Here is a 26614-nt window from a genome sequence, read left to right on the forward strand (position 1 = left end):
ATGTTAAGCTTGTTCGCTGCGGCTTGCTGCGGCTGCAATCCGGCTGCGGCTGCGGCTTCTACAGTATTTTTCTCTCTATGGATTGCAGCTGCAGCAGTCCAAACAGCTGCAACAGTGTCGGCTTGTAGCCAGCCGAACACGCCCGTTGAGTGTAAGCACAACGACACAAGTCTTTGGCCATACTAGTTGTATTATCCTGGATTTTGTCAGTGTCAAATTAACTTAAACCTAAGCGAGTTTATCGAAAATGGTACCAACGTTTTAGGCCCCAAGTAACTGAGTTTGTGGAAAATGGTATCAACGTTTAAAACCCCAACTAAGTATATTCTAAAAATATATTTCATGACAAATCAAATGATACTCATTTAGTATATGTTTTCATATAGATTTGGTCAGCTTAAGATAGTTTGACTGATCACTATTATAAAATTTTAACCCTTGAGAGGTAGAAAGAGTATTAAGGCTGTCTCTAACCTCTGTATCTCTCCTTTATATCTGTTTTTATAAACTTTTCTAAAAGATATCCTCCTCCATATCAGTTATTCATCTTCAACATTGTTCCTATATCTTACTCGGTGTATGCTCAAGATCTATATTAGAGACACATTTTTCTTTAAATGTTTGTAAGTACATAATCGTCATACCTTCAAATAGCTTGTATATATTTTAGTTTTGTTTCGCCCGTTGTATCTTCTATATTTAGAAAAGGCTTTAAAAAACATTGTTGGTAACTATAGGGGAGAGAACCCATCTATATTTAAGGTAGATGAACATATAGAATCTTCCATTGGAGACGCTACGAAGATAAGACTGGTAAAATGAGTTTGATTAAAATTGATTATGGGTTATTCCGAATGAGTCTTTTATGGTAGCAGATGCGTTATTAGTAGAAACTGTTGAGGAACTGACTGATTACCAACAGAAATCACTAGGAACTGGGTGATCCGTCATTTGATTTGTTTTTTGCAGCAACTTTTCAGTTGTCGCCATCGGACTTTATAAAACAAAAATGGTCACAATCAGAAAAGGGTGAACTGTGGTCCACTCTGAAAGTGACTAAAGCTAGACGCTAAAACCAATCAAGACTTAGTTTATTTAGGAGGAAATCAATGTAGGCATGTGTTGCAAAAAAGCTTCTTGCGCGGCAAAATAAAGGAGCAAATATTCTTTGCTTTCCAACTGGTGGTGGCAAATATATGCTCGCAACCTTTATGCTTTATTATTGTTCTTAGTGATCCTAGTAAAAAGGATACACGATTGTGGATTATGTCTCCAGTCTGATCGTACATATGTTTATTCAAAACAATGTTTACAAAGTAACTTTGAAATAAAAGATGTGATGAGAGATAGGATGAGGTTGGTGGACTATGATCAGTTTTTTGTTCAACGAATAAGGACGGATAGAAGGGGCGACCATATTTTCTATAGCGTTTAGATGAGAGTCACGCGGGAACGAGGTGAACACCGAAGCAATTTTTGGTGATGACGTAGTAAATAAAATCGAGAGGACGGTACCACTCCCATCTAATCTTACTTTGACATAGAACCAAACACAACATAACTCACGGCCCAGGGTAAATGTAGCCGGGACACTACTACACGTACCTTTCGATAGAAGATAGCGATGCGTTTTGACATCACAAACAACCATCCATCATGGTCCACAGGGAGCAGGTTTCGCAACTTCGGCAGAAAAGTGGCCCGAGTGCGTTGTGTGCGTGATCGTCGCGGATCCTCCGGGATGCTGACCGGACTCTCGAGAAGTGATGCCCCCAGCTGTGCCCATTTTCTAGATGAGCTCAACACAACACTGGAAGGGAAGGGAAGGGGATGCATACACATACACAAAAATGCCATGTATGCATGTACGTATGCAGAGCAATAGAGGACCGTCCAAAACGGACATACAATACAAGCCGGCAGGCCAAAACCCCAGCAAACTCTAAACCTACTATCGTAGTCACACACGCCACTAAGGATAACAATCCGGTAAATACAATCGAGAGCCCACTCACACGGAGACGGAATGCGGCAGGTGGCCGTTGGGTGCGCTGCTGAAGGTCTTGCCGTCGGCCTTGCGCCGCCTGAGGACGACGCCCCACGTGACGGCCTCCAGCGCCGCGGCGGCGACGAGCAGCACGCAGACGGCGGCGATGTAGGCTGTCCTCCACCGCTGCTCCACGCCCAGGATGCTCATGCCCTTGAAGATGTTCACGACGCCCAGCACGATGACGGCGTACCCCACCGAGTGGTGGTACGTGTTCCAGTACACGCGGAACTTGTGCTCCTTCTTCGGCCGCAGGAACAGCGCCAGAACTTGAAGGGTGCCGAGAGCGAAGACTGCGATGCCGATGTTGCGGTGGTCGGTGTAGGTGACGCCCCTGGACTCCTTGCCGAGCTTCATGCCGGTGGCCCAGCCGGAGACGCCGACGCCGTAGCCGATCAGCTGGCAGGTGACGTGGAGGTAGAACCACGCCGGGTCCGCCGCCCGGAACGTCTTGAGGTACCTCGCGAAGATGGCGCCCATGGGCAGCAGCAGGCCCCAGCTCACGGCGTTCAGGACTCCATGGATCTTTAATAGTTCCGCGCCGCGCCCGAAAAATAAACAACAAGGAATGTCATTACATTACAGCAGACTGCGGAGCAAAAGGCAAACAAAGTGAGAGTGAGAGCGAGACCGAGCAGAGAGAGAGAGCTCTCACATTGCGCTTCCTGGTGGCGCTGTCGGCTCCGGCGGCTACGGTGGTCGCCCTCAGCAGGTCCAGCTTGGCCTTGGCGGCGAGGTTGTCCGCCCCCATGGCGTGCGGCGCCGGGACGCCGCCGCTGGAGACGGCGGCGCCGACCTGCCACACCTGGTTCAGCAGCACGCCCCCGCCGCCTACGGCGGCGGCGCCGAGGCCGAGCGTCCCGAAGACCCTGACGCGGCCGTCGGCGCCGAGCTCGGCGGCGAGGTCCGACGCCGGGAACGCGATGGGCCCGGGCTCCCCGAGCGCGTACCCGGACACGTTGTACGTCCGCACGGCCCACGTGCCGCCGCCGTCGGGGAAGGGCCCCGCCACGAGCGCTTGCGCGCCCGCCATGCCGTCGCCCGACGGGTTGAGCGCCCACGCCACCCAGCCGCCCGGCGCGGCCGGCGCGGCGACGAACGCGACGTGGAGGTCGCCCGACGCGCGGTCGTAGGTCCAGTGCATGGACGCGCCGAGGCGGGGCAGGTCGTTGCACGCCGCGTAGGCGCGGTTCGCGGAGAAGGACTCACCCGCGCACCGCCCGCCGCCCGCCGCGCGCGCCGGCGGCGGGGCCAGCAGCGCCAGGATGCATGCCGCGATGACGGCGCCGGCCGTGGCCATGGCCATGGTTCTGGTTGGTTGGTTCTTCCCGCGCGCTTGGCGAGGGGGGAATGGTCGCGTACTTGCCTGCGTTGGCGTGGGTGAAGCTGAAGCAAGCGCGAGTGAAGTGAGTGCTTCAAAGTTGGTGGGAGAGAGTGGGAGCCGATGGGCGTGGGGCGCGGACGTGCCTGAGCAGAAGCAGACGGTTTGAGGTGGAGTGGGCGCGCGGCAACCGTCGGTTTAGTAAGGAACAGGGCTGGGATCGGCCGGCGCCCGGCGGGGCGCGGTTGGCCGCGAGGGGGACGGGCGACCGGCCGGTGGGGCAGGTTTGATCATATCGGCGCTGCCGCTGGCAGGTCACCATGCACCTCGGTTCCGGCCGGGAGTGGGTGGGGGTTTGGCGGCTCGCTGAAGCTGCCAGTCCTGGTCTGTCGACTGGGACTGAGCTCGAGCTACTGGAGTTGGCCCAATGTTGCAGTAGTTGAGACCCATGGGTCATGGTTGATCGGTTGGCGCACTGCATGCAAGCTTGATAGTGAACCAGTTCAGTTCATTAAAGTTGTTGCGAGACAGGCTCGTCTCAGGCTCATCATCACTTGTTAATCAATATAAAACTATCGCTTGGTCCTCATCCGATAACTTCAAAAGAATACCATCAACATTTGGCGCGATCAAGATCATTGTTAATCAATATGTACTTGAAGGCCATTCGCTAAACCGTCTTGGCCAGCTTGCTTCTTGCGAGGACCCTACAAGTAATCAACAGTGGGATTCCTCTAATATTTGTCTTCACTTGCATAAGATTTAAAATCAGTTGCCCATCCTTTGAAAAATGAAACACAATCCATCCATAGGGGGCGTGAAACTCATTGATTGCCCAAGCAATCATCATTATTATGACCTAACTCACAACACCTCTATAAAGATAAACGTTTGTCTCAATAATCTTGTATATTGGTCGATCACTAAAACCCACCTAGTAGGGATCTAGACGCTTTTATTGGGCACTCTGATGAACCCTTGGTGTGGTGGATATCACGTAGCCTAATTCAACACTTATGACAACGATCAGTCCACTGGTTGCCACTCAATTACCAAAAACAAAACATAGGACTTTCAACGTTTCTTTCACAAACCAACCATGATGTCTTCATATGCAGATGAGTCGTGATCTGTTCTGTTATTTAATTATGTTTGGTTTATTGTTGTCTATATTGATGCTGTAAGGTTTAATTAGTATGTTAGAGTTTTACATGCTAGTATATATGGTGGTCATGATCTATGTTCTGAAATTAATCATCAGGTTGCCTAATCATTGAAGAGTTTTATCCTCTCAAAAGTTTATTTATGTACATATATACAACTACAAGTACGGATGGTCGGATGGATGTCCCTCGCGCAAAAGAAGAAGAAAAAAAACGTATGGATGGATGAACGCTAGGCTCCTACGGGCCTAAAATTATGACAACAGGCCTCTCTAGCAGAAACACGCTCAGGCATGAAGACCAGCCCGGCCCAAACCAGGCGGAGTCTGGTGATTAGAAATTGTCATGTCGGGGATAAAGATAAAGTTGATCTGGGCCTTGAATCTTCTTGTTCAGCAATAGGCCTACAGAAATCCGGATGGACAAATCGAATTTAAGGCCCACAAACAGTCATGCTAGCTGCGTCGTCATCTCACCGTCATGTCTTGCATAATCCATGAACGGCACCTACCTGGCAGCGACTCAGCGAGTTTACCGGGGCGGCTGAGACCACCCTCGTGCTGTACTGCTGTGGCGTGGTTTACGGGTCAACTCCATCGACGGACCACAGTGACGACGTCATTTAGAATTCTCCGTCAGGGTGTGCCGCAGTATAATATTTCCACTAGTTGCTGTTGCCACCCCCCCCCCCCCCCCCCCCCCCCCCGGCACGATTGGACTTCACGTTGCACCATGTGGATGCGGGGCGCAAATCCGTGGATTCTTAGAGCTTCGCGCGCGGACGAAGCAAATGTGATAGTTGTTGCATCGATCGACGGACGGCGCAGAGAGGGAGGGAGATTCTTGGGCACTGCATTGCGAGTACTTGGCACTGAAATCAGGTCGTTGTGGCCACATGCGAGCTACTGTGTACTCAACTTCTTTGAAACGGTCATGGCAAAATCTCCGGATTAATAAGCATCCACATACATTGCATGCGCCTGCACCCTCACATGATCACGGCCATCCATGGCCACCACAGTTAGGTCGAGAGCGGAAAAAGCTCGATCTCTCCCCTCGCCGCTATATAAACCCTCACGCACGCTCCTTCTCCCCGGCACGTACTCACAGCTCTCAGGCAAGGCTTTCTTCATACCACACACACACACACACACACACACACACACACACAGAACACAGTCGTCGTCCGCTCCGAAATGGCCTACGCGACGCAGCATCGGCGCCGAGCCATTCTTGTCCTGGCCGCCATCGCCCTCCTCCTGGTGTCTCCCATTGCAGCCGCAGCCGCCGTCGCCGCCGGGTGCGAGGGCGACAAGCTCCCCGCGGGCCGGATCTACGCGCACTGCGCGGCGCTCCCGTCCCTCGGCGCCAGGCTGCACTGGACGTACGACGCCAAGACGGGGTCGCTGTCCGTGGCGTTCGTGGCCAAGCCGGCGGGCGCGGGCGGCGCCGGGTGGGTGTCGTGGGCGATCAACCCGGCGGGCGAGGGCATGAAGGGCGCGCAGGCGCTGCTGGCCCTCAAGAGCCCCGCCGCCCCCTCGTCGTCCTACGTAGTCAACACCTACAACGTGACCGGGTACACCGCGCTGGGCGCCGCGTCCACGCCCATCGCGTACAGGGCCGCGGAGCTCGCCGCCGACGAGAGCGGCGGCGGGGAGGTGCGCATCTACGGGAAGCTGCAGCTGGCACCCGGCCTGGAGAAGGTGAGCCACATCTGGCAGGTGGGATCCACGGTGGCCAACGGCGCGCCGGTCAAGCACGCGTTCGACACGGCCAACCTCCAGGCCAAGGGCACGCTCGTCCTCTCCGGCGCCGCGCTGCCCGTGGAGGCGGCGCCGGCTCCCGCCCCGGTGGGCTCTGGTGGTGCCTCGCCGGCGAAGGGAGGAGGCGATAGTGGAGCCGCCCCGTCTACTGGCGGGACCAGCAACTCGGCGGCTGCTAAGGCCACCACCTACGTGTGTGTTTCAGTGCTCACGCTGCTGGCGGCGGCATTGGCAGGTTCCTTGGCGATGTAACAAACAGTTCCGAATCATACGGCCAAGCAGTTCCTGCCTTCTTGGCGGTGGCACGTACGTACGCTGACAAGCGGGAGAGAGATGACACAACACACACATGAGATTATTAGCATCCTCTTGTCTTGCATATGCCTGCGCGCAATCCTGTTCTCGTTAGCTGTTGGCACGCGTTCGGTTTCGCCATCTGATTTACCCTGTATGTTGTGTTGTTCCGAGTGTTGTCTCGTTCTTAAATACGTAGTACGGCAGAACTCATGTCCCTGTTAGTAGGATTATTTCTTCTTCTCTTCTTCAGTTTTGGCCCAAAAGAAGAGAGAGAGACTGTTCTTCCATCCAATTCATGGGTAATCACTACAATCTACAGTGTCCAATGCTTTGAGACGTGCTAGCAGCTTACTGGATGAAATCAGGTCAACGTTTGACATTTCATCCATATGCTACGCGATCTAGGTAATAAGGCGCCATTTGGTTTTAGAGACTAAAGATTCACATATAGTCCCTAAATTGATAAACAACGGAACTAAAAGCGAGACTAAACCGATTTATTCTCTATCCCCTCAAATGGTGACTAAAAGGGACTAAAGCATATTAATTCTACACTTTGCCCTTAATTTTTTTAGTTGCATTTAGGGATGAAAACGGGACGGGTACCCGAGACGGGTACCGGATACGGGTATGAAAACGGGACAAATTTTCGGATACGGATACGGATAATTTTGTTGTCGGGACGGATACGGGTACTACCCGAATAATAATCACCGGATACGGGTAGGATACAGAATCACCAATACCCGGTAAATACCCGTATTTCTCGGGTCGGATACGGGTATCTCACGGTCGGGTACCCGGTGGCTACAGGATGCCGTTCATTTAATGTCTGCTCGTCTGGGCGTCTTCCGCGGCGTTCCGCCACGCACGTCTGCATGCGTCCTGCTGGCCCAACAGCCAAATTGGCAAGCGCCAAACTGCCCTGGTCCATTACTTGTGAATTTAAAAGGTGTTCTGCTCGTGTTCTACTCTTTACTTGTGAATTTAAAAGGTGTTGCATTCATCTGGTCACCCTTCATCTTGCCCTCTCAAAGCACTTTTGACCATATGTGGGAAGCGTATTATTTAATTTTTAGTAGCATAACATTAATTTAGTACGTTCTGGTTTTTTCTAGGGGAAATTGCTCTCTTTATTTGTGATTTAATCTTCGCTTAGTGATGGACATTAGAAATGTGAATCTATGAATGCAAGGTACATATGATTATTGAAGTCTTATGATTCTGAAGATAACATTATTTGGTAATCGACTTGTGTGTTATGCTTCGTTGAATCGTTGTGCACTAAAAATTTAACAAACAATTTGTATGTCGTTGCAAAGCACAGATATTACACTAGTTATGCTTATAAGAGGAGATACACTATCGTTTTTTAATTGTGTTGGTTCTTTGATGACCTTGTGATTATTATCGGTTTACTTTTCTATATTTGATCTATCATATATATGATTATTTATTGCTTAATTTATGTGTTTGTTGGATGGTTGGGCAATTAATGCCATCGGAACGAACTACCCGACAACTATCCGGTACCTACCTGATTAGTATCCGTTATCCGTTTCTTATCCGCCCGTATTATTACCCGGTCCCGTCCTGTATCCGTCCCGAATCTTAACTACCCGTATCCGGTCCCGTATCCGAGATAAATACATTAGGGTAGGATACGGGATGACCCTGTATCCGGCTGTATCCGTCCCGTTTTCATCCCTTGCATTATGGCGGGAGAACGTTAAGAAGCATTTTGGTCTTCTTATGAGTCATTTAATGTGTTCAAAATATTTTTAGTCCCTAAAACCAAACTTTAATCCTCCAATTAAAATTTAGTCCATGCACTAAACAAACCAAACAGTACCTAAATCTGAACCGTTTTGGTTGATACGAGACGAAGCATTGATGTTGCTTAAACTTGTGTTGTTGCCGCCTTGCCGGTTCCGTCCCGTGCGGGAGCTGGTAAACAGGTGTGTGCACCGCACGTGATCGATCGATGCCCCGGTGTCACATCAGAGTTCAGATCCTCCTATGATTGTGGCGTAGTTATCGAGTTCATCGCTCCCTGGAGTACGCTTGAACTGACCTGGGTTAAATTTTAAACTAGCTGCACCCACACTACGCAATTTGATTCAAAAACCGCTCCCTATGCTTTGAAGATCTGCGCCCGCGCGTCATTCGATGGAAAGCCACCTGCTCATGATCCAATTGGCTCTCTGCAACACCGGCACCGCCGCCGCCGCTTCTGTGAGAGGCAGTGGGGTTGGGGGGTGTGCCGAGCCCGAAATGACGAATGCGCAGTCCCAAGCCACGCGGCCCACTACAGTACCGGGTTCGCGTCCGGCCCGTTTGAACCATGTAGAAATAGAAGAAAAAAAGGTTTTATTGAACTGGACAGATACGCTGCGGCCCATTTAAGGTCACTCGCGTGGCGCGGCATCACCTCGCTTCGATGGGCTACGGCCCACTAGGCCTCCCGAGCCCACCAACCCTAGGGTTCTCTCCGGCGCCATAAGACCATCTCCTGTCCTCTCCCACTCCGCCGCCGCTGCTTACCGCCTATCTCGCCAGCACCGCCGCATCACCGAAGGTTCGCAAAGGTACAGCCACAGGCGGCGCGACCCCGACCACGATGTTCTCGAATTCCTTGCTCTCGTGCTACCGGATTTGTGGTTTGGTCCGTCCACCTGGTGTTTAATTGCTTTGCGTGACCTTTGCTAGTGCAGATGGCGGTGCCGCTGCTGACGCAGAAGATCGTGAAGAAGAGGGTCAAGCAGTTCAAGAGGCCCCATCTTGATCGCTACAAGTGCCTTAAGGTAGGAAAAACACCACCCGTTGCCTTGACCCTTGTTGTGCTTGTGCGTGCCAAGCGAGCATTTGGTAAGGCCTTCGTTGGTTCCTTGTTGGTCGACTGGCACTCCATTAGGTTCACCGAAAGAATGGCCACATGTGCACCAATTTGAATACCTTTTGCACGATTTCAGTTTGGACTAGCAGCTCGTTGGCCTGTGTCCGATTTAGATAGAAATCTTTGCTCCAGCGGCCTGAAATGCAAGCTTTGCTTGACAAGTACTGGATTAGCTCATTAGCATAATGCCTGCTTAGAGATCAAATCCCTTCTGTTTGTGGAAATTGATTAGTTTATGCTGATGTAATGCCACTGATTCTGTAAGTTTAGAAAATGCATATTACTTCTGAGTTCTGACCATGTTTGCAGCTCGAAATGTCCCTTGCACAATACTGTACCAGTTTAGCAAAATGCTCGTTGCTTCTAGCCATGCTGGTAACTGTATGGATCCAGAATTTGCCATACCATACCTAAACCTGCCAGAATTTTCCTTCCATTTTATTTCCTGTGGAGAGCCATGAATTGAGTCTCAGATATTACTTCTATCACTAGGTGTAAGTAGATATCCTATAAAAAGATGGGCACATCTTTCCAATGCATTGGCACTGTATATTTGAGTCATCTGCACTAGCATTTCTGTCTGTTGAAACTAATCTTGCTGACAATGTTTTCTGTAGCCAAGCTGGCGCAGGCCCAAGGGTATCGACTCCCGCGTCAGGCGTAAGTTCAAGGGATGCACCTTGATGCCCAACATTGGATATGGCTCCGACAAGAAGACCAGGCACTACCTTCCCAACAAGTTCAAAAAGTTTGTTGTTCACAATGTCTCCGAGCTGGAGCTGCTGCTGATGCACAACAGGTGATTTTTTCCCTTCTGTTTCACCTTTTGATGTTGCGACTCTTGCAGCAAACTTATTAGCTACAATGCTTGGATACAATGTAGCTTACACCTGAACTGAACAATACTAACTCCTAGTGATACGAGTAATTTAGCAGAAATTGCATGGTGCCCTCAGTCGTAGCAGCGAACCATTGGGATTGCCATTTCTGTTAGCCTAAAATATGCCTTCCTACTTTGTGATCTGTTACTCTTTGAGCTGTTAACATGCTTATGTATTTTGACGTTCCAAAAGCCTCTCTTCTTACACCCAATTTTCTGCAAAGCAGGACTTACTGCGCTGAGATCGCCCACAACGTGTCCACCCGCAAGCGCAAGGAGATTGTGGAGCGTGCTGCGCAACTGGACATCGTGGTCACCAACAAGCTCGCCAGGCTCCGCAGCCAAGAGGACGAGTGAAATGTTGAGTAGTTTTGATTGTGCTCTGCTGGTGTTGAAGATGTTACTGAGATTGATGTTCTTCTGTACCATTTCTATGCTTATGATAGACTTTTCATATCGACAAAATTATGCTATGAGTGAAAAGAGTTATGGGGAGTGCCATCTAGTTTTGACCGGACTCCATGCAGTGTGGAGCCTTGCAAGTAATGATAATGAACCTTTGAGTCTCAATCTGCATGCATTTTCTGAGGTTCAGAGCTCGTCCTAGTAATGAATACAAGGTTGGAGACTGAACCCAACATTTTTTGCACCGTGACGGGCCTAACGACGCGAGCCCATTTAAGGCCCAGAGACGGGATGGCTAGGCTCGTTTCCATGTACCCATACCACGCGCGGGGTCGCCTTTGCAATTTCGCCACGGTGTGTCGGCCGCTGTATCCTACGCCTGGTCGCCGGCCGGCCGCCTGCGGCCCGCACATCGCTCGACGACGAGCGTGGCCACGTAGTCTCCCCAGACCACATTCGACGACAGCCACAGGACGCGGCGGGACCATGCAAGGAGGAGAGCCCGGGACCATGCAGGGATAATTTCTAACTGGAGAAGCCCCCTAGTAGATGGCGGCGGTCAATCCTATTCCTCGTGTCCTGAATCACCTCCGTTGCGGGCGCCGAGGAGACCTCAGGCCTCCGCGCAGAAGTTGCTGTCAAGGAGACCCCGCGATCGGCTGGACGGAGAAGCAATCCGCAATCCGGCCAAGCCCGTCTCCAGCAATCATTCCATTCGTCATCATTGCACGTTATCCTCTGCTGCCTCTCGCTCTCGGCGGTGGAGCGCGAGCGGTAGGAGGTAGCTGCTCTATTCTCCGTGCCGTGCGCAGCGCGCGCGCGCGCGCACACACACAATCGGATCAGAGCAGAGCGCCCATTCAATCCGTTCTCTCCGATCCGCCCGCCGGGCAGGACCATACGACGGAACAAAACTACGCTGTGATCTCCATCACGCATTCATTCGTGTCCCGGGGCGGGGGCGGGGCATCATGAGCGCAGCGGGTGGAGCCGGTGATCGGTCGGATCGGGACGAGGGCCACCGCCGCCACCCGTTTGCCCGCTTCGCGCATGGCCGCAGATCGCGCACTGCACAAGCGTGCAGTGATCCTGATCCGTCGTCGCTGATGATCTCAGGCCAGGTAGGCAGCCTGCCCTGCGTGCTACAGTCCTCCGATCCCTCCCCTGACTCCTTAGGCCTTGTTCGTTTGTGTCGGATTGCATCCGGAATCGTTTCAACAAATCAAAATTTATATAAATTAGAGAAGCAATCCGGCTAGGAATCGTTCCGACCCACAAATCCGGTACAAACGAACAAGACCTTACCCATCCGATCGCCCTCGGTCGCTGTCGCTCCAACCCATCCGCAGCCGCGCAAAGAGAGGGATCCAACGACGCCGACGCCGACGCGCTCCATCATCCACCGGAGCGGCGAGACGAGAGGGCGACGGCGCTGGGAAACCCGACCCTGACTCGGGTTGCACTCGCACCGTACGCCCGCCCACCCGTCCGCCGCCGTGACCTGTGGACGCGCCTCCGAGAGGAGCAGCAAGGCGGGAAAGCCTTGGCATCATGACCGGACCGGTGAATTTGACAGCCGACGGCGACGCCCATGGCGGACTGCCTTTCGCCGCGATTGTGGGCGAGGAGGCCGAACACCATTTCCGGCGGATTGACGGGGGACCATACCAACAGTTTTGCTAGCTAGCAAGCCCTACCACAGCTGGACAGGTCGACGTCAACAAATAGACAGGCCGACGAAGACAGATGTTTAGTTAGTTTGTGAACTCCATTTTATTAAGAAAATAAACTAATTTTTCTTGAAAAAATAGAAACACTTTCAGAAAATGGGGTTCCCAAATTAGCCATTTGGAACTCTATTTTGCTAAAAGATTCTTATTTTTGTAAAAAAAATAAACTAATATTTCTTAGGAAAATGAAAAATCTATCGGGAAAATGGGGTTCGTCTCAATGAGAAACGGACTGGCTTGTTTTTATGCGAGTTGGGTTTGCTAGCGAGGGTATCCCAAGCGTGACGAACACAGGGTAACATCAATCACATTGACAAACGACAGCAACTCCAACAGTGAATAGCTTGGGCTAATTATCTTCGTCGTGTTTCAGATGCTACTCCATTTTAATTTTGTCTTATAGTGGTACCAGACTTTTCTAGTTTGGGCCAAATTTACTATTTAAATCAGTTTCTTTATCATTATTATTTTCCATCAGACGTGTCTTGATAGTGCATTTTATTAAATAAAGTCGTACTGCCTCCATCCCACAAGGAGTGCCATTCTGGTTGGGCATTTTATTTAATTTAACTAAGTTTATACAAAACCGTACCAGTAATTATAATACGAAATATAAATACTACCAGATTTATCATTGAATATAGTTTTATAGTAAAATCTATTTGGTGTCTTAAATGCTTAGCTAAACATAAGTGTTGGGGTCTTCGTCCTCCGAAGGTTCTCAAAAACATAACTAACATGTTTTCCAAGTATAATACATGTACAGGAACCTTCGGGCATGGGATGGAGTTGTACATGATATGAAAAGCACGGTTCGGGAGAAGAATGAACCAGTTCCAAAGCTACTTGTAGAAGAGCTTCGGCTCAGCGGTGGAGAATGGAACCGACTTAAAGGGAAAAAGGTTGTTTAGTCCTCGGTAGATTATCCCTAAGTCAATAGTAAATATCAGGGGCATGATTGTAATTTTACACAGGCTGCGTCCCGTGTCTATAAATAGATGAACAGTAACACCGTACTGTTCACGCTAACTGGTATTCACTCGCACGTCACACTTGGACTTTTGCCTTCTAAGTCGAAGGTATAAATGTAATTCAATATTATTTGTGTTAATTTATGATAACATAATGAAGGTATATTGATGATATCCTATGCTCATTCATGTTATTTCCCATGTTCGTATGTTTCTACTTTTATTAATATACACTGAGATGATGAAGGTACGTCCTTCATGACCTTCGTCTAAGGACCATTATATCCCAAGGGAGATAATGCTTCGAAGGACGAAGGTCTTTAACTATTAACATTTTTGTGTTGACTTGTTCTTAACTCATAGCATTTGAGAACAAGTGACCAACATTGGCGCCCACCTCCGGTATACTCACTTCCACAATCTTTGGCAAAGCATCAACCTTCGTCATGCCGCCGAAGAAGACAACAGCGCCAGAGGCTGCACTGCAGCCACTGGACATAAACCAGGAGACGCTCTCTCTCCGAGAAACCAGAAGCCAAAAGAGAAAGGCTACCAGCCCAACACTCTAGGAGGAGGGTCTGGACCAGGAGATCAGGGACTTAGAAGTCATTCATCAGCAGGTGCAAAGGAAAAAGGAGGAGATGGCCCGGCTTGCCGACCTTCAGAAAAAGATCGACGACGCCGCTGAAGAAATGTGTCATCTTACCCAAGATGATCATGACCGCAGGCCTCAACACAGGGAGCTTTGCCAAGAGGGCTCATTCAACGAAGATGAATGGTATGATGACTTTCATCATGGTAACTTTACTTTTGATGATGCTTCTCCCCTGGCAGCAGAATTGCAGGCTATTACATGGTCACAATCCTACAAGCCACCCCAGTTGCCTATGTATGATGGGCATTCAGACACAAAACAATTCTTGATGAGCTATGAGGCAACAATATCCTCATATGGAGGCAACGCCGATGTCATGGCCAAGTCCTTCGTCATGGCAGTCCGAAGTGTGGCCCAGACATGGTACTCTTCTCTCCGACCAGGGACAATTACGTCATGGCAGAAGCTTAAGGATATGCCGATCACCAGTTTTCAAGGGTTTTAAACGAAGCCAGTCACTGCTCAAGCCTTGTTCCAGTGCATGCAAGTCCATGAGGAGTACCTTCAGACGTATGTCCGAAGGTTCCTACGCTTGAGAGCACAAGCGCCCACAGTGCCCAATGAAATCATCATTGAGGCCATGATCAAGGGCCTTCGGCCAAGGCCTATGGCTCAATACTTCGCCAGGAAGCCCCTCCAGACTCTAGAGAAGCTGCTTCAGAAAATGGATGAGTACATCCGGGCTGATAACGATTTCCACCAAAGAAGGGAGGAAGCTTATAGGTTTTCTGAGATGACTAGGGGCTTCGGAGGACGAATCCACCCTAAACATGTGAGATCAATCCACAACTCCAGTCAGAATGATGACAGAGGAAGTCAGCTTCAGAGGCCACAACAAAGCTCACAATCTTCAAGGCAGCAGCAGAGCTCTTTCAGGCCGCCAGCTCCAAGGGGCAGAAGTAGCAGGGGCTTCGGAGGAAGATATGTGGATCAACCCAGGAAAAATTATTGCTTATTCTGTGGTGAAGATAAGGGTCACACTACAACAACGTGCCAGATTACCATTCAGAAGCAAAAAAGATTGCTGAAGGAGAAGCTCGGCAGAACCAGCCGAAGCAGATTTTACACACTGCTTCGTGCTACTCTCCTTACATACCAGAATATATGAGCAATCAACCTGCAGCTTCTGTTGCTTCGGGAAGCCATTCACAAGCTTCCTGGCCTCAGCTTCCACTGCCACCACCTTTGCCACCTGCTCATACCCAAAGCCAGCAGCCAGAAAGGCGCCAACACCCTCAACAACAACGTGACTTTAGGGAAGAGTCCGAAGCTCGTACAGTCAACAACACTGTACTAGAATCGAAGCACATATACTGAGAGATATCTTACCTCTGAAGCACTTTTATCTTTTATGCCATTTTACTTCCTGTATGAGAAACAAGTAATGAAAAACTTAGTTTCAATTTCTTGTAATAATTTTGCCTACACCAGAATAAAATATACCTTTTTTATGGATTTACGAAGCTCGAAAGAAGACTCTTAAAATTTGAAGCTCAAAAGTCGTTCCTAAAGGAATGCAGAGCCAGAATTGATGAAGCTACAAAAGTCGTTCCTAAGGGAGCGCAGAGTAAGTTTTCTGCTCAAAAGTCGTTCCTAAGGGAATGCAGAGCCAAAATTGACAAAGCTACAAAAAGTCGTTCCTAAAGGAGCGCAGTGTAAGTTTTCTGCTCAAAAGTCGTTCCAAAGGGAATCCAGAGTCAAATACTGTCGAAATATAAGGCGAAGAAGTTCAAAAAACGTTTCTAATGGGATGCAGAACTTATACCACTGAAATAGAAGGTGAAGAAGCTTAAAAGTCGTTCCTAAGGGGATGCAGAGCTTAGACTCAAAAGACGTTCCCAAGGGGATGCAGAGTCTTTCGTGTATCAGTGTGGGCGTAAGTGTGGGTGTTAAAGCATCATCATATTGCATCATATCATCGTATCATGTAGCATAGCATCACATTATACATCATATCGCATCAACAGAAAAGACTGAATACGAAGCAAATCTTCGGAAATACTTCGATTGAATAAAAATGTGCTAAGGCACGAAGCAAGCATCGGGTAACAATCAGATTTGCCCTAGAAGGGGTTTCTTTCTTTACGAAGCATGAAAAGAAGGGAAGATGTTTTTTCGCCGAAGGCTCAAAAAGAGGTATGTGAGTATGTGTCGGCGTTTCAAGACCGGGGGGTCCCTCAGGCCGACGAGTGAGTGTCGCGTGCCCCAGCCCAGATGGGTCGAGCGCGTGGGCGAGCGCGAAGGGGGGAAAGGAGCGAGGCGGCCGGAGTCCGGCGTGAGAGAGGCGGGAATCCCGCGGCCTTCGTGTTCGTTCCGCGCCCAGGTCGGGTGCGCTTGCAGTAGGGGGTTACAAGCGTCCACGCGGGAGAGGGAAGCGAGCGGCCCCAAGGGAGCGCCTGTCCCGTCCTCGTCCCCGCGCGGCCAACCTTCTCTAAGAGGGCCCTGGTCCTTCCTTTTATAGGTGTAAGGAGAGGATCCAGGTGTACAATGGGGGTGTAGCAGAGTGCTACGTGTCTAGCGGGGGAGAGCTAGCGCCCTAAGTACATGCCGATGTGGCAGCCGGAGAGATTTTGGCACCCAGCTGGTGTGATGTCGTGGCCGTCGGAGGAGCGACGGAGCCTGGCGGAGGGACAGCTGTCGGAGCGGTTGAGTCCTTGCTGACGTCCTCCTGCTTCCGTAAGAGAGCTGAGAGCCGCCGTCGTCACAGAGCATGCGGGGCGCCATCATTGCCTGTCTGACGGAGCTAGCCAGATGGGACACCGGTCTTGTTCTCTGCGGCCCGAGTCAGCTCGGGGTAGGGTGATGATGGCGCTTCCTGTTGACGTGGCTGGCCTGCGCCCTAGGTTGGGCGACGTGGAGGCTCCTCCGAAGCCGAGGTCGAGTCTGTCTTCCATGGCTGAGGCCGAGTCCGAGCCCCTGGGTCGGGCGAGGCGGAGGTCGTTCGGCAGAGGCCAGGGCGGAGTCCGAGCCCCTGGGTCGGGCGAAGCGGAGTTCGTCGTCTTCTGGGGTTGAGCCCGAGTCCGAGCCTTGGGGTCGGGCGAAGCGGAGTTCGTCGTCTTCTGGGGCTTAGCCCGAGTCCGAGCCCTGAGTCGGGCGGAGCAGAGTTCGCCGTCTTCCGGGACTTAGTCCGAGTCCGAGCCCTAGGTCGGGCGGAGCGGAGTTCCCCGTCTTCTGGGACTTAGCCCGAGTCCGAGCCCTGGGTCGGGCGGAGCAGAGTTCGCCGTCTTCCGGGACTTAGCCCGAGTCCGAGCCCTGGGTCGGGCGGAGCTTCCTATGGTGCCTTTGCGTTAGATGCTCCTGCGACTTGGTCGGTCGGTGCGGCGGTTTAGTCAGGGTTGCTTCTTAGCGAAGGCAGGGCCTCGGGCGAGCCGGAAATATGTCCGCCGTTGGAGGGGGGCCTTGGGCGAGACGGAAATCCTCTGGGGTCGGCTGCCCTTGTCCGAGGCTAGGCTCGGGCGAGGCGTGATCGAGTCGCTCGAATGGACTGATCCCTGACTTAACCGCACCCATCAGGCCTTAGCAGCTTTATGCTGATGGGGGTTACCAGCTGAGAATTAGGAGTCTTGAGGGTACCCCTAATTATGGTCCCCGACAGTAGCCCCCGAGCCTCGAAGGGAGTGTTAGCACTCGCTTGGAGGCTTTAGTCGCACTTTTTTGCAAGGGGACCAGCCTTTCTCGGTCGCATTTTGTTCCGGTGGGTGCGCGCGAGCGCACCCGCCGGGTGTAGCCCCCGAGGCCTCGGAGGAGTGGTTTCACTCCTTCGAGGTCTTAATGCCTCGTGTAATGCTTCGGCTGGTCTGGTTGTTCCCTCATGCGAACTGGTCGTAGCCCGGGTGTACGGTCGGGGCCCAAGTTCTCGGGTTGGTATGTTGACGCTGTCAACGGTTCGGCCGGAGCCGGGTTTGCGAGAGCAGCCCTCGAGCCTCTGCACAGGGCGAGAGAGCGATCAGGGACAGACTCGGCTTTTTTACATACGCCCCTGCGTCGCCTTTCCGCAAGGAGGAGGGGGGAAAGCGCCATGTTGCCCTCGATGGGCACCGAACATGGTGTCTCCGGTGAGCTGCAAGCGGGTAATCCGAGTGGACGTTCGTGCCCCGTTCGTTAGGGGTCGGCTAGGGGCCCAGAGGCACGCCCAAAAGTACCTGCGGGTGATCTGCCGGACCCGGTCCCCTGGCGACGGGGTCCGAGGGCTCGATGCCTCCCTCTGATGGGATTCCGTTACAAGATCGCTCCCACTGGTCTCGGAAATGTCCTAGGGTACCTCGGGAGCGCAGCCCGAGCCTTGGTTATGTATCGAACGTACCCCTGGTCATCCCTCGCTCGGCGTCTGAGGCGGCTGTGAACCCTTCGGGGGCCAGCCTTCGAACCTCTGATCAGTAATGGGCGCGGAGCCCGGGTAGCCTGAGGCGGCCGTGGAACCCTTCGGGGGGCCGGCCTTCGAACCTCTGACCAGTAGTGGGTGTAGGGCCCACGCGATCTGAGGCGGCTGTTGAACCCTTCGTGGGGCCAGCCTTCGAACCTCTGATCAGTAAGGAGGCTCGGAACCTGGTTCCTTCACGGGGAAGGATCCCTTTCGGGGTATCCCCCTTTCCCGATCCCTGTTGCAAGAGATAGAGAAAGAGGAAAAAAGGAAAAGGATACGAAACCGAACGACGCGGCGTACCTTTTTTGGCGCGGTTATTTCGGCGAAGGCGAAGCGTCGCCCGCTTCTCCTGCCAGAAGCGATGCCTGTCCCGCCGCGGAGTTAATGCGACGGGGCGAGTGGTTGGCGGGGCGGCCGTTGTGCGTGCGCGAGCCGTTCGAGGAACGGCTGTTTCGCTTCGCATTTTTGAATCCCGCGTCCGGTCCGGGCGGAACGTTGGAACCGGCCTCACCTTGGTCTTTATATACCTGGGAGAGGGTCCGGTGACGGTTCTTTGCTCCGCTTCCTGCCTGCCTCCTAGGTTTTTGCAACCAGAGAGACTTAGCCAGAGAAGAGGAAACCGCCCTTCCTGCCTCTCGCGCCGCCATCCCTTTCGCTCGGTGATGGCTGACCGGGTGACCATCATCTCGCCGCGCGATCCATGGCCCTTTTCCACGGTGACGGCGGGTGACCTGGAGGATCTGGTCGGCGAGGGTTTGCTCCGTCCTCTCACCGATAAGCAGCGACCGGAGTGGATTCCTCCCTTGGGCGGAGCCGCTCCATCCCCACCGCCGGGGTATATTGTGAGCTTTGTCCCCTTCCACGAGCGGGGATTCGGTGTGCCGGCGGGCCGGCGGGCCACTTCATGCGGGCGATCCTGTACCACTATGGGGTGGAGTTGCACAACCTCACCCCTAACTCCATCTCGCAGGCCGCCATCTTCGTAGCGGTGTGCGAGGGGTACTTGGGGATCGCCCCCCATTGGGATTTGTGGACCCATCTCTTTTGCGCGGAGCTTTTTGCCTCGCCAACGGGGGAGAGGAGAGTTCGCGCAGCGGTGCGGGACGGTGGCTGCACCATCCTGCTGAGGCAGTCGCGGGCGTCGCTGTATATTCCTGCCATCCTTGCGTCCTCGAACAAGGGGTGGCAGCGCCGGTGGTTCTACCTCCGGAACGACGGCGAGTTGCTCCCGCCGTTCTCCCAGCGAGTAGTCACCGCTGCCACCGACGCCTGGCACCACGGGACCCCGCACGAAAGACAGAAGAACCTCGAGCCACTTCTCCAGGCCTTGGAGGCATTGCGGAAGGGGGGACTCACCGCTGCGGGAGTGATTGCTGCCATCCACCGTCGGAGGGTGCTTCCCTTGGCGGAGCGGCGGCTGTCGCTTTGGGAGATGACCCCGGAGGCCGACTGGGAGGGCTCGCGGATGTCCCCTGATCCTCTTCCCTTCGACGCCCTCCAATGGCGGGTGTCCGTTGCGTTGGGGAAGCCGGATCCCCACGCCTTTTCCCAGCTTTCGATGCGCCCCAACCGAGGGTGCGTAACTCTGGTGAGTGTCCGCTTCTTCCTTCTTCATACATCAGGTTGCTCCTAGCTTTTACGATTGGGGTTTTTCCCCTCCTCTTCAGGAGGTGGGGTGGCACAAGCCTTCCCTGCCACGAGTCCCGCAGGACGCGGTGGACCGAGCAGCGCGGCGGGTTGCCGCGGAGGAGAGGAAGAAGAAGAAGGACGCGGAGAAGGCCCAGGCCCGCGAGCGGAGGCGGGCTCGAGACGCCTTGGAAAAGCGCCGTCGCCAGCAGTAGAGGGAGGGGCTCCCGAGGGAGCCGTCGCCGGAAACGCCCGACGACGACGACGATGATGAGGATGATGACGAGGAGGACGACATGGACGCCCGTCTTGGCCTCACCCCCGGCTTGGGGTTTGGCCAGGAGCCGTCAAGCCAGCCCCTGAGCGGGCTGACGCCGTCAGTCCCCGGGGTCGGGACGTCGGGGTCCCGGCCTGAGGGGCAAGGGCAACCCGAGAGGGCTCCTGACCCCTCGGCTGGAGGAGCCGAGGTGACCCCGGAGGGCCAGGCCAGGGCGTCTGCTCCCCGGGAGCCGCCGCTCGCGCCGGCAGCGCAGGGTGGCGACCCTCAGGCTACCGTCACAGTGCCTGGGCAATCTGCCCCCCGGGCGTCCAAAGCGAAGGCGGTGCCGAAGTTGCCAGCAAAGAGGACCTCGGCGGCGGTTCCGGGGGCCGGGATCCAAGAGACTTCCCCCCAGGCACGGTGGATCATGGCCGGGAGCGGGTAAGTATCTCGGAATGTCTTCGTCCTGACTTTCCATTCATATGTCCCGGCCGTGATTTTTCTTTTCTCCTCAGCAAGCGAAACCACGGCCTGACCGACCTGGCACCCCGGAAGGCACTCAAGACGACGCCGACTTGTGCGGCCAGCGCCGCTCCGGGCCTTGCCGTTCAGTCGACCCTCTCGCACGGCGTTCCACCTCAGGGGGCTCGGGCGGCGCCGGTCGCCGTGGAGCAGGTTCCTGAGGCTGGCTCCTCTGCCGAGGCGGCCATTGTGATAGGGGAGGCGGCTGACGCCGACGTGGTCCCGAGCCCACCGGTCGTGCCGGCCACGCCGGCGCCTGCCGCTACCGAAGTCGCCGCCGTCCCGGTCGGGGAGCGACCGGTTGCTGCCGACGCCGAGACGGCTGATGCGTCGGCGCCCGGCGCCTCGGAAGAGGCGGGCGGGGAGGCGCGATCCATCCCGCCGGGCGGCGGCCTCGTCGCTGTGCGGCGGAGCCCCGAGGTCCGGCGCCAGTTGCTCCGGTTCCGGACCCGTGTGGCCTCGGACCCCGTCTTCGTTCTCGACGATGAACGGGAGGACCAGTCCTGGGATGAGCTCCGCGAGTGTGCTGAAGCAACGGTGGGATCGCTCCGGTCGTCGCTGGAGGTTTTCTGCAGGGACGTCCCCAAAATCCTCCAGGTAACGATTTCAGGCATACCTTTTCTCTTCTGTGGCCGAGGCGTTCTTCGTGACGCCCCGTTTCCTTCCCTCAGGATCTGACGGATCGGAGCGCCGCCAAGTCGTCGTTCATCCGCCGCGAGGTTGATGTCTGGGGCTCGCTGCGGTCCCTGAGGACCTCGCTTGCCGGGGCTACTGCGCGCCTTTCTCAGCAGGGTGTCGAGGTAGCGGACCTCCAGTTGCTCTACACTGACCTGAGAGCCGAAGCGGCAGCGGCGCGCGCGGAGGTGGCAGCGGCGCACGCGGAGGCGGCCGCGGCGCGCGCAGAGGTGCAACGACAGCGGTCGGAGTTCGTCCAGGTCGTCGAGGAGCGGGACCAATCTCGGGGGCGGGCTGCCGAGGCCGAAAGCCGGGCCGAAACCCTCGCAGCCGACTTAGCCGCAGCCTGGGTCGCGACCTCGGAGCAGCGTGCCCGAGCCGAAGGTATGCCTTGGCCATCCTTGGTTCTTGTTCTTGTTTGTTTCCTCTGCTTGTGTTTGAGATCCTTCCTCTGGCTGTTCGCAGAGCTCGAGTCCGCCCTCGATGAGTCCGCCAAGGCGCTTGCCGGGGCGGCCGAGCAGAGGGAGGCCGACCTCGCGGCCATGTCCGAAGCCGTCTCGGACGTTTATCGGATCCTTGGCTCCGGCGACATCCCCTCAGGAAGCTCCCCTCAAAGCCGCCTTCAAGCCTTGGGTGATCACGCGCGCGGCAGACTCCGCGAGGCGCTACACCACGGCGTCAGGCGGGCCTTCGTCGTGCTTGCTTCCCACTATGTTGTGGACCTGGAGCGGGTTAGCGAGGGGTATTGTCTTCCTGACGAAGACGAAGCTGCCCTGGCGGAAGTCCAGCGGCTCGACGCGGTCGCCGCGGGTCCGAGCGCGGTGCTGGCGACCACCTTTGAGGCAGAAATCCTTCCCCCTGCGCCGTCGCCGGAAGCCGAGATGGACCTCGCCGAAGGTGGAGACGGAGCTGAAGGCGCGGCTCCTTCCCAAGGCGACGCCTAACCCTTGTTGGGACAGTTTCTGTTGGATGCGCGTGTGTCTTCCTGCGGCCGCTGAGGCCTGAACACTTTGTTTCCATTGCATGAAGTCGTGCTCTTCCTTTTATTTTGTGTGTCCGGCCTTGTTTGTCAATAACAGGGTGGCTTCCCGAGTAGGGGTCATTTTTCGTGGCGGGTGACGAGTGAAGGTGTCCTTAACCCGGAGGCATAGGAATCCCTCGGCTCAGTCGGCCTTGCCACTTACATGCACCCACGTTCGCTCCTTGGGACCCTACTTCTGATATAGCCGGGAGAACGCACAAGCCTTTTTGATCGAAAATTTTGGATGCGGAGAGGTACACCCAATCTTGACGCAGAGGGGTTCCCCCTTTTTAGCCCCCGAGGGAGGGTTGGGCTCTGCCGAGGCGAGGCCGACCCTTCCTCGATGACTGAGACTTGTGTGGGAGCGAGATATACGAATAGCTCGAAAACATCTCAAGGGTAGAAGCGACGTAGCTGTTGGATGTTCCAAGCGTTGTCGTAGACCTCGCCTTGACTGTTGGCCAGCTTGTACGTTCCGGGCTCCAGAACGTCGGTGATGACAAGCGGCCTTTTCCGGGGGTGCGTGCAGCCCCCGGGTGCCCCCAGCAAAGGCTCGGGGTGCTGTGCGAGGGTCGGGGTCTTTTCCTGGTTGGCTTCGATGCCCCGCTTGGAGTCGATAAACCCCAAGACCATGCCCTGGGGCGCCCCGAGGACCCACCTTTCAGGGTTGAGCTTGACGCTTTTTCGCTTCTTTTAGCTTGTGGATCTCCCCGCCTATCGCTCTGTGCTTCTCCTCGTCGAATCGGCGCAGAGGCTGCTTGACGGGTCGGGCTCTGGCCCGAATATCCAGCGAGTGCTCGGCGACATCCCTCGGTATGCCAGGCATGTCCGAGGGACTCCACGCGAAGACGTCGGCGTTCGCGCGGAGAAAGTCGACGAGCACTGTTTCCTATTTGGGGTCGAGCCCGGAACCGATCCGGATCTGCTTGGAGGCGTTGCCACTAGGGTCGAGGGGGACGGCCTTAACCGTCTCCACTGGCTCGAAGTTGCCAGCATGAAGCTTCACGTCTGGCACCTCTCTGGAGAGGCTTTCCAGGTCGGCGATGAGGGCCTCGGACTCGGCGAGGGCCTCGGCGTACTCCACGCACTCCACGTCGCATTCGAACGCGTGTTTGTACGTGGGGCCGACGGTGATGGCCCCGTTGGGGCCCGACATCTTGAGCTTCAGGTAGGTGTAGTTGGGGACGGCCATGAACTTCGCGTAGCATGGCCTCCCCAGTACCGCGTGGTAGGTTCCTCGGAACCCGACCACCTCGAACGTCAGAGTCTCCTTTCGGAAGTTGGAGGGCGTTCCGAAGCAGACGGGAAGGTCGAGTCATCCGAGGGGCTGGACGCGCTTCCCGGGAATGATCCCGTGGAAGGGCGCAGCGCCTGCTCGGACGGAGGACAGATCGACGCGCAGGAGCCTGAGGGTCTCGGCGTAGATGATGTTGAGGCTGTTGCCCCCGTCCATAAGGACCTTGGTGAGCCTGACGTCGCCGATGACGGGGTCGACGACGAGCGGGTATTTCCCCGGGCTCGGCACGTGGTCGGGGTGGTCGTCTTGGTCGAAGGTGATGGGCTTGTCGGACCAGTCTAGATAGACCGGCGCCGCCACCTTGACCGAGCAGACCTCCCGGCGCTCTTGCTTGCGGTGCCGAGCCGAGGTATTCGCCGCTTGCCCACCATTGATCATGAAGCAGTCGCGGACCTCGGGGAACTCTCCTGCTTGGTGATCTTCCTTCTTGTCATCTTCGCGGGCCCTGCCACCCTCCGCGGGTGGCCCGGCCCTGTGGAAGTGGCGCCGAAGCATGACGCACTCCTCAAGGGTGTGCTTGACGGGCCCCTGATGATAGGGGCACGGCTCCTTGAGCATCTTGTCGAAGAGGTTGGCACCTCCGGGGGGCTTCCGAGGGTTCTTGTGCTCGGCGGCGGCGACAAGGTCCGCGTCGGCGGCGTCGCGTTTCGCTTGCGACTTCTTCTTGCCTTTCTTCTTGGCGCTGCGCGGAGTAGACGCCTCGGGAGCATCTTCCGATGGGCGGCCCTGGGGCTGCTTGTCCTTTCGGAAGATAGCCTCGACCGCCTCCTGGCCAGAGGCGAACTTGGTGGCGATGTCCATCAGCTCGCTCGCCCTGGTGGGGGTCTTGCGACCCAACTTGCTCACCAGGTCGCGGCAGGTGGTGCCGGCGAGGAACGCGCCGATGACATCCGAGTCGGTGATGTTGGGCAGCTCGGTGCGCTGCTTCGAGAATCGCCGGATGTAGTCCCGGAGAGACTCTCCCGGCTGCTGCCGGCAGCTTCGGAGGTCCCAGGAATTCCCGGGGCGCACATACGTGCCCTGGAAATTTCCGGCGAAGGCTTGGACCAAGTCATCCCAGTTGGAGATCTGCCCCGGAGGCAGGTGCTCCAACCAGGCGCGAGCGGTGTCGGAGAGGAACAAGGGGAGGTTGCGGATGATGAGGTTGTCGTCGTCCGTTCCACCCAGCTGGCAGGCCAGGCGGTAGTCCGTGAGCCACAATTCCGGCCTCGTTTCCCCCGAGTACTTTGTGATAGTAGTCGGGGGTCGGAACCGGGTCAGGAACGGTGCCCGCCGGATGGCCCGGCTGAAGGCCTGCGGACCAGGTGGTTCGGGCGAGGGACTCCGATCCTCCCCGCTGTCGTAGCGTCCCCCACGCCTGGGGTGATAGCCTCGGCGCACCCTCTCGTCGAGGTGGGCCCGACGGTCGCGATGATGGTGCTCGTTGCCGAGGCGGCCCGGGGCCGCAGGCGCGGTGTTGCGCGTGCGCCCGGTGTAGACCGAGGCTTCCCGCATGAATCGGGAAGTCGCGGCATGAGGTTCCGAGGGGTATCCCTGCCTTCGGGAGGCAGTGCTCTCGGCCCGTCGGACCGCGGCGCCTTCCAGGAGATTCTTGAGCTCCCCCTGGATTCGCCGACCCTCGGTGGTTGATGGTTCCGGCATCGCGCGGAGAAGCATCGCTGCTGCAGCCAAGTTCTGACCGACCCCACTGGATGCGGGTGGAGGCCTTACCCTGACGTCGTTGGCGACGCGGTGCTGGAGACCCTGGGGCAGGTGACGTATTTCTCCGGCCGGGGGTTGGCCCGCCCATGCCTGCCCGACGTCCCGGCGGATTGGCTCAAGCGCTCCTGCTCCCTCGTCGAGCCTGGCCTGCGCCCCGCGGACTTGCTCGAGCTGTGGGTCGTGACCCCCCGCTGGAACGGGGACCACAGCTAGCTCCCGCGGGATGTCAGCGCGAGGCACCGGCCTAGGGGGATCACCGTCCTCCGGCATGCCGAGATGATTGCCTTCGGAGGGACCCCCTAGATCGACGTGGAAACATTCGCGACTTGGGCCGCAGTCCTCGTCGTCGAGGCTGCGGCTACAGTCGGAACAGTCGGAGAGGCAGTAGTCACATGCGGTCATGAAGTTCCGCATTGTACTGGGGTTGCCAAATCCAGAGAAATCCCAACAGATGTTGGGGTCGTCATCTTCCTCGGACCCAGAGGGCCCGTAGGTCGAGACGTCCGTCAGCCGGTCCCAAGGCGACCGCAAGCGAAACCCCAGAGGGTTTGAACTCGCCTCTACGAGAGCGCCCGCCAAAGCAAGGTCGCTAGGCGGGTTGAGGCTAAATCTAAATGACGTAGGATGGGAATCGGTCGGTACCTTTTGGTCGTCGAGCGGCGATGAAGTCACGTCGAGGACTGACTGCACCGTCACCTCAGGTACAAGGGCGACGTCCTGCAAGCTTTTCGCAAGCGCGCTGGCGTCGTCCACTTGCTCGGGATTGGCGTGTCGCGGGGAGACGGCGCTCGCCTTTGTCTCAAACGCGAGGTCGACGCCCGACGCGCCCCCCGTTGGGGTGCTAGGGACGTCGACTCGCTCGACAGCCGACGAGGCGCGACCTCCTGCTTGGCCTTGGTTGCCCCGCCTCCTCCTCCGTTGGCGGGGGAGAGGACGGGGTGAGCTCGAATGTTGTTCTTCCACCGCGCGGGGAAGACGTCGTCGATTCCGCCGCCGGCGGGCGGGCTGTCGGCCGCCATTGT

At 55.5% G+C, this 26614-nt stretch overlaps 3 protein-coding genes across 4 annotated transcripts; 2 read left to right on the forward strand and 1 right to left on the reverse strand.

The window, feature by feature from the left end:
* Nucleotides 1-1820: 1820 nt before the first annotated feature.
* LOC103632988 (Cytochrome b561 and DOMON domain-containing protein) lies at nt 1821-3909 on the reverse strand. Its single transcript, XM_008654689.4, has 2 exons — nt 2703-3909; nt 1821-2572 (listed from the first exon to the last, which is right to left on the reverse strand). Exons 1-2 carry the CDS (start codon nt 3351-3353, stop codon nt 2012-2014), a joined length of 1212 nt encoding a protein of 403 aa, XP_008652911.1. The 5' UTR covers nt 3354-3909; the 3' UTR covers nt 1821-2011.
* A 1729-nt stretch (nt 3910-5638) lies between these two features.
* Nucleotides 5639-6836, forward strand: LOC100285927 (uncharacterized). The gene has a single exon (NM_001158816.2). It carries the CDS (start codon nt 5728-5730, stop codon nt 6544-6546), a length of 819 nt encoding a protein of 272 aa, NP_001152288.2. The 5' UTR covers nt 5639-5727; the 3' UTR covers nt 6547-6836.
* Nucleotides 6837-8971: 2135 nt separating this feature from the next.
* On the forward strand, nt 8972-10937 carry LOC100193699 (60S ribosomal protein L32-like). Of its 2 annotated transcripts, none has more exons than XM_008652695.4 (4): nt 8972-9179; nt 9301-9395; nt 10105-10286; nt 10595-10937. In XM_008652695.4, the coding sequence occupies exons 2-4, from the start codon at nt 9306-9308 to the stop codon at nt 10722-10724; spliced, it is 402 nt and encodes a 133-aa protein (XP_008650917.1). In that variant the 5' UTR covers nt 8972-9179; nt 9301-9305; the 3' UTR covers nt 10725-10937. The 2 variants fall into 2 exon arrangements, with proteins under 2 accessions (XP_008650917.1, NP_001132263.1); NM_001138791.1 differs by having other exon boundaries at nt 9136-9179; nt 9306-9395; nt 10595-10935.
* Nucleotides 10938-26614: the final 15677 nt, after the last annotated feature.

Source organism: Zea mays, chromosome 7 (assembly GCF_902167145.1).
Source record: "Zea mays cultivar B73 chromosome 7, Zm-B73-REFERENCE-NAM-5.0, whole genome shotgun sequence".
Classification (NCBI taxonomy): Eukaryota; Viridiplantae; Streptophyta; class Magnoliopsida; order Poales; family Poaceae; genus Zea; species Zea mays.

What these genes read in the sequence shown, in the direction of transcription:
- LOC100285927 (NM_001158816.2), top strand. Translation starts at nt 5,728, where the DNA reads ATGGCCTACGCGACGCAGCATCGGCGCCGAGCCATTCTTGTCCTGGCC.
- LOC103632988 (XM_008654689.4), bottom strand. Translation starts at nt 3,353, where the DNA reads ATGGCCATGGCCACGGCCGGCGCCGTCATCGCGGCATGCATCCTGGCG. An exon ending in GCGCCACCAGGAAGCGCAAT is followed by an intron (nt 2,573 to 2,702) that starts GTGAGAGCTCTC and finishes GAACTATTAAAG; the next exon opens with ATCCATGGAGTCCTGAACGC.
- LOC100193699 (XM_008652695.4), top strand. Translation starts at nt 9,306, where the DNA reads ATGGCGGTGCCGCTGCTGACGCAGAAGATCGTGAAGAAGAGGGTCAAG. An exon ending in ATCGCTACAAGTGCCTTAAG is followed by an intron (nt 9,396 to 10,104) that starts GTAGGAAAAACA and finishes TGTTTTCTGTAG; the next exon opens with CCAAGCTGGCGCAGGCCCAA. An exon ending in CTGCTGCTGATGCACAACAG is followed by an intron (nt 10,287 to 10,594) that starts GTGATTTTTTCC and finishes TCTGCAAAGCAG; the next exon opens with GACTTACTGCGCTGAGATCG.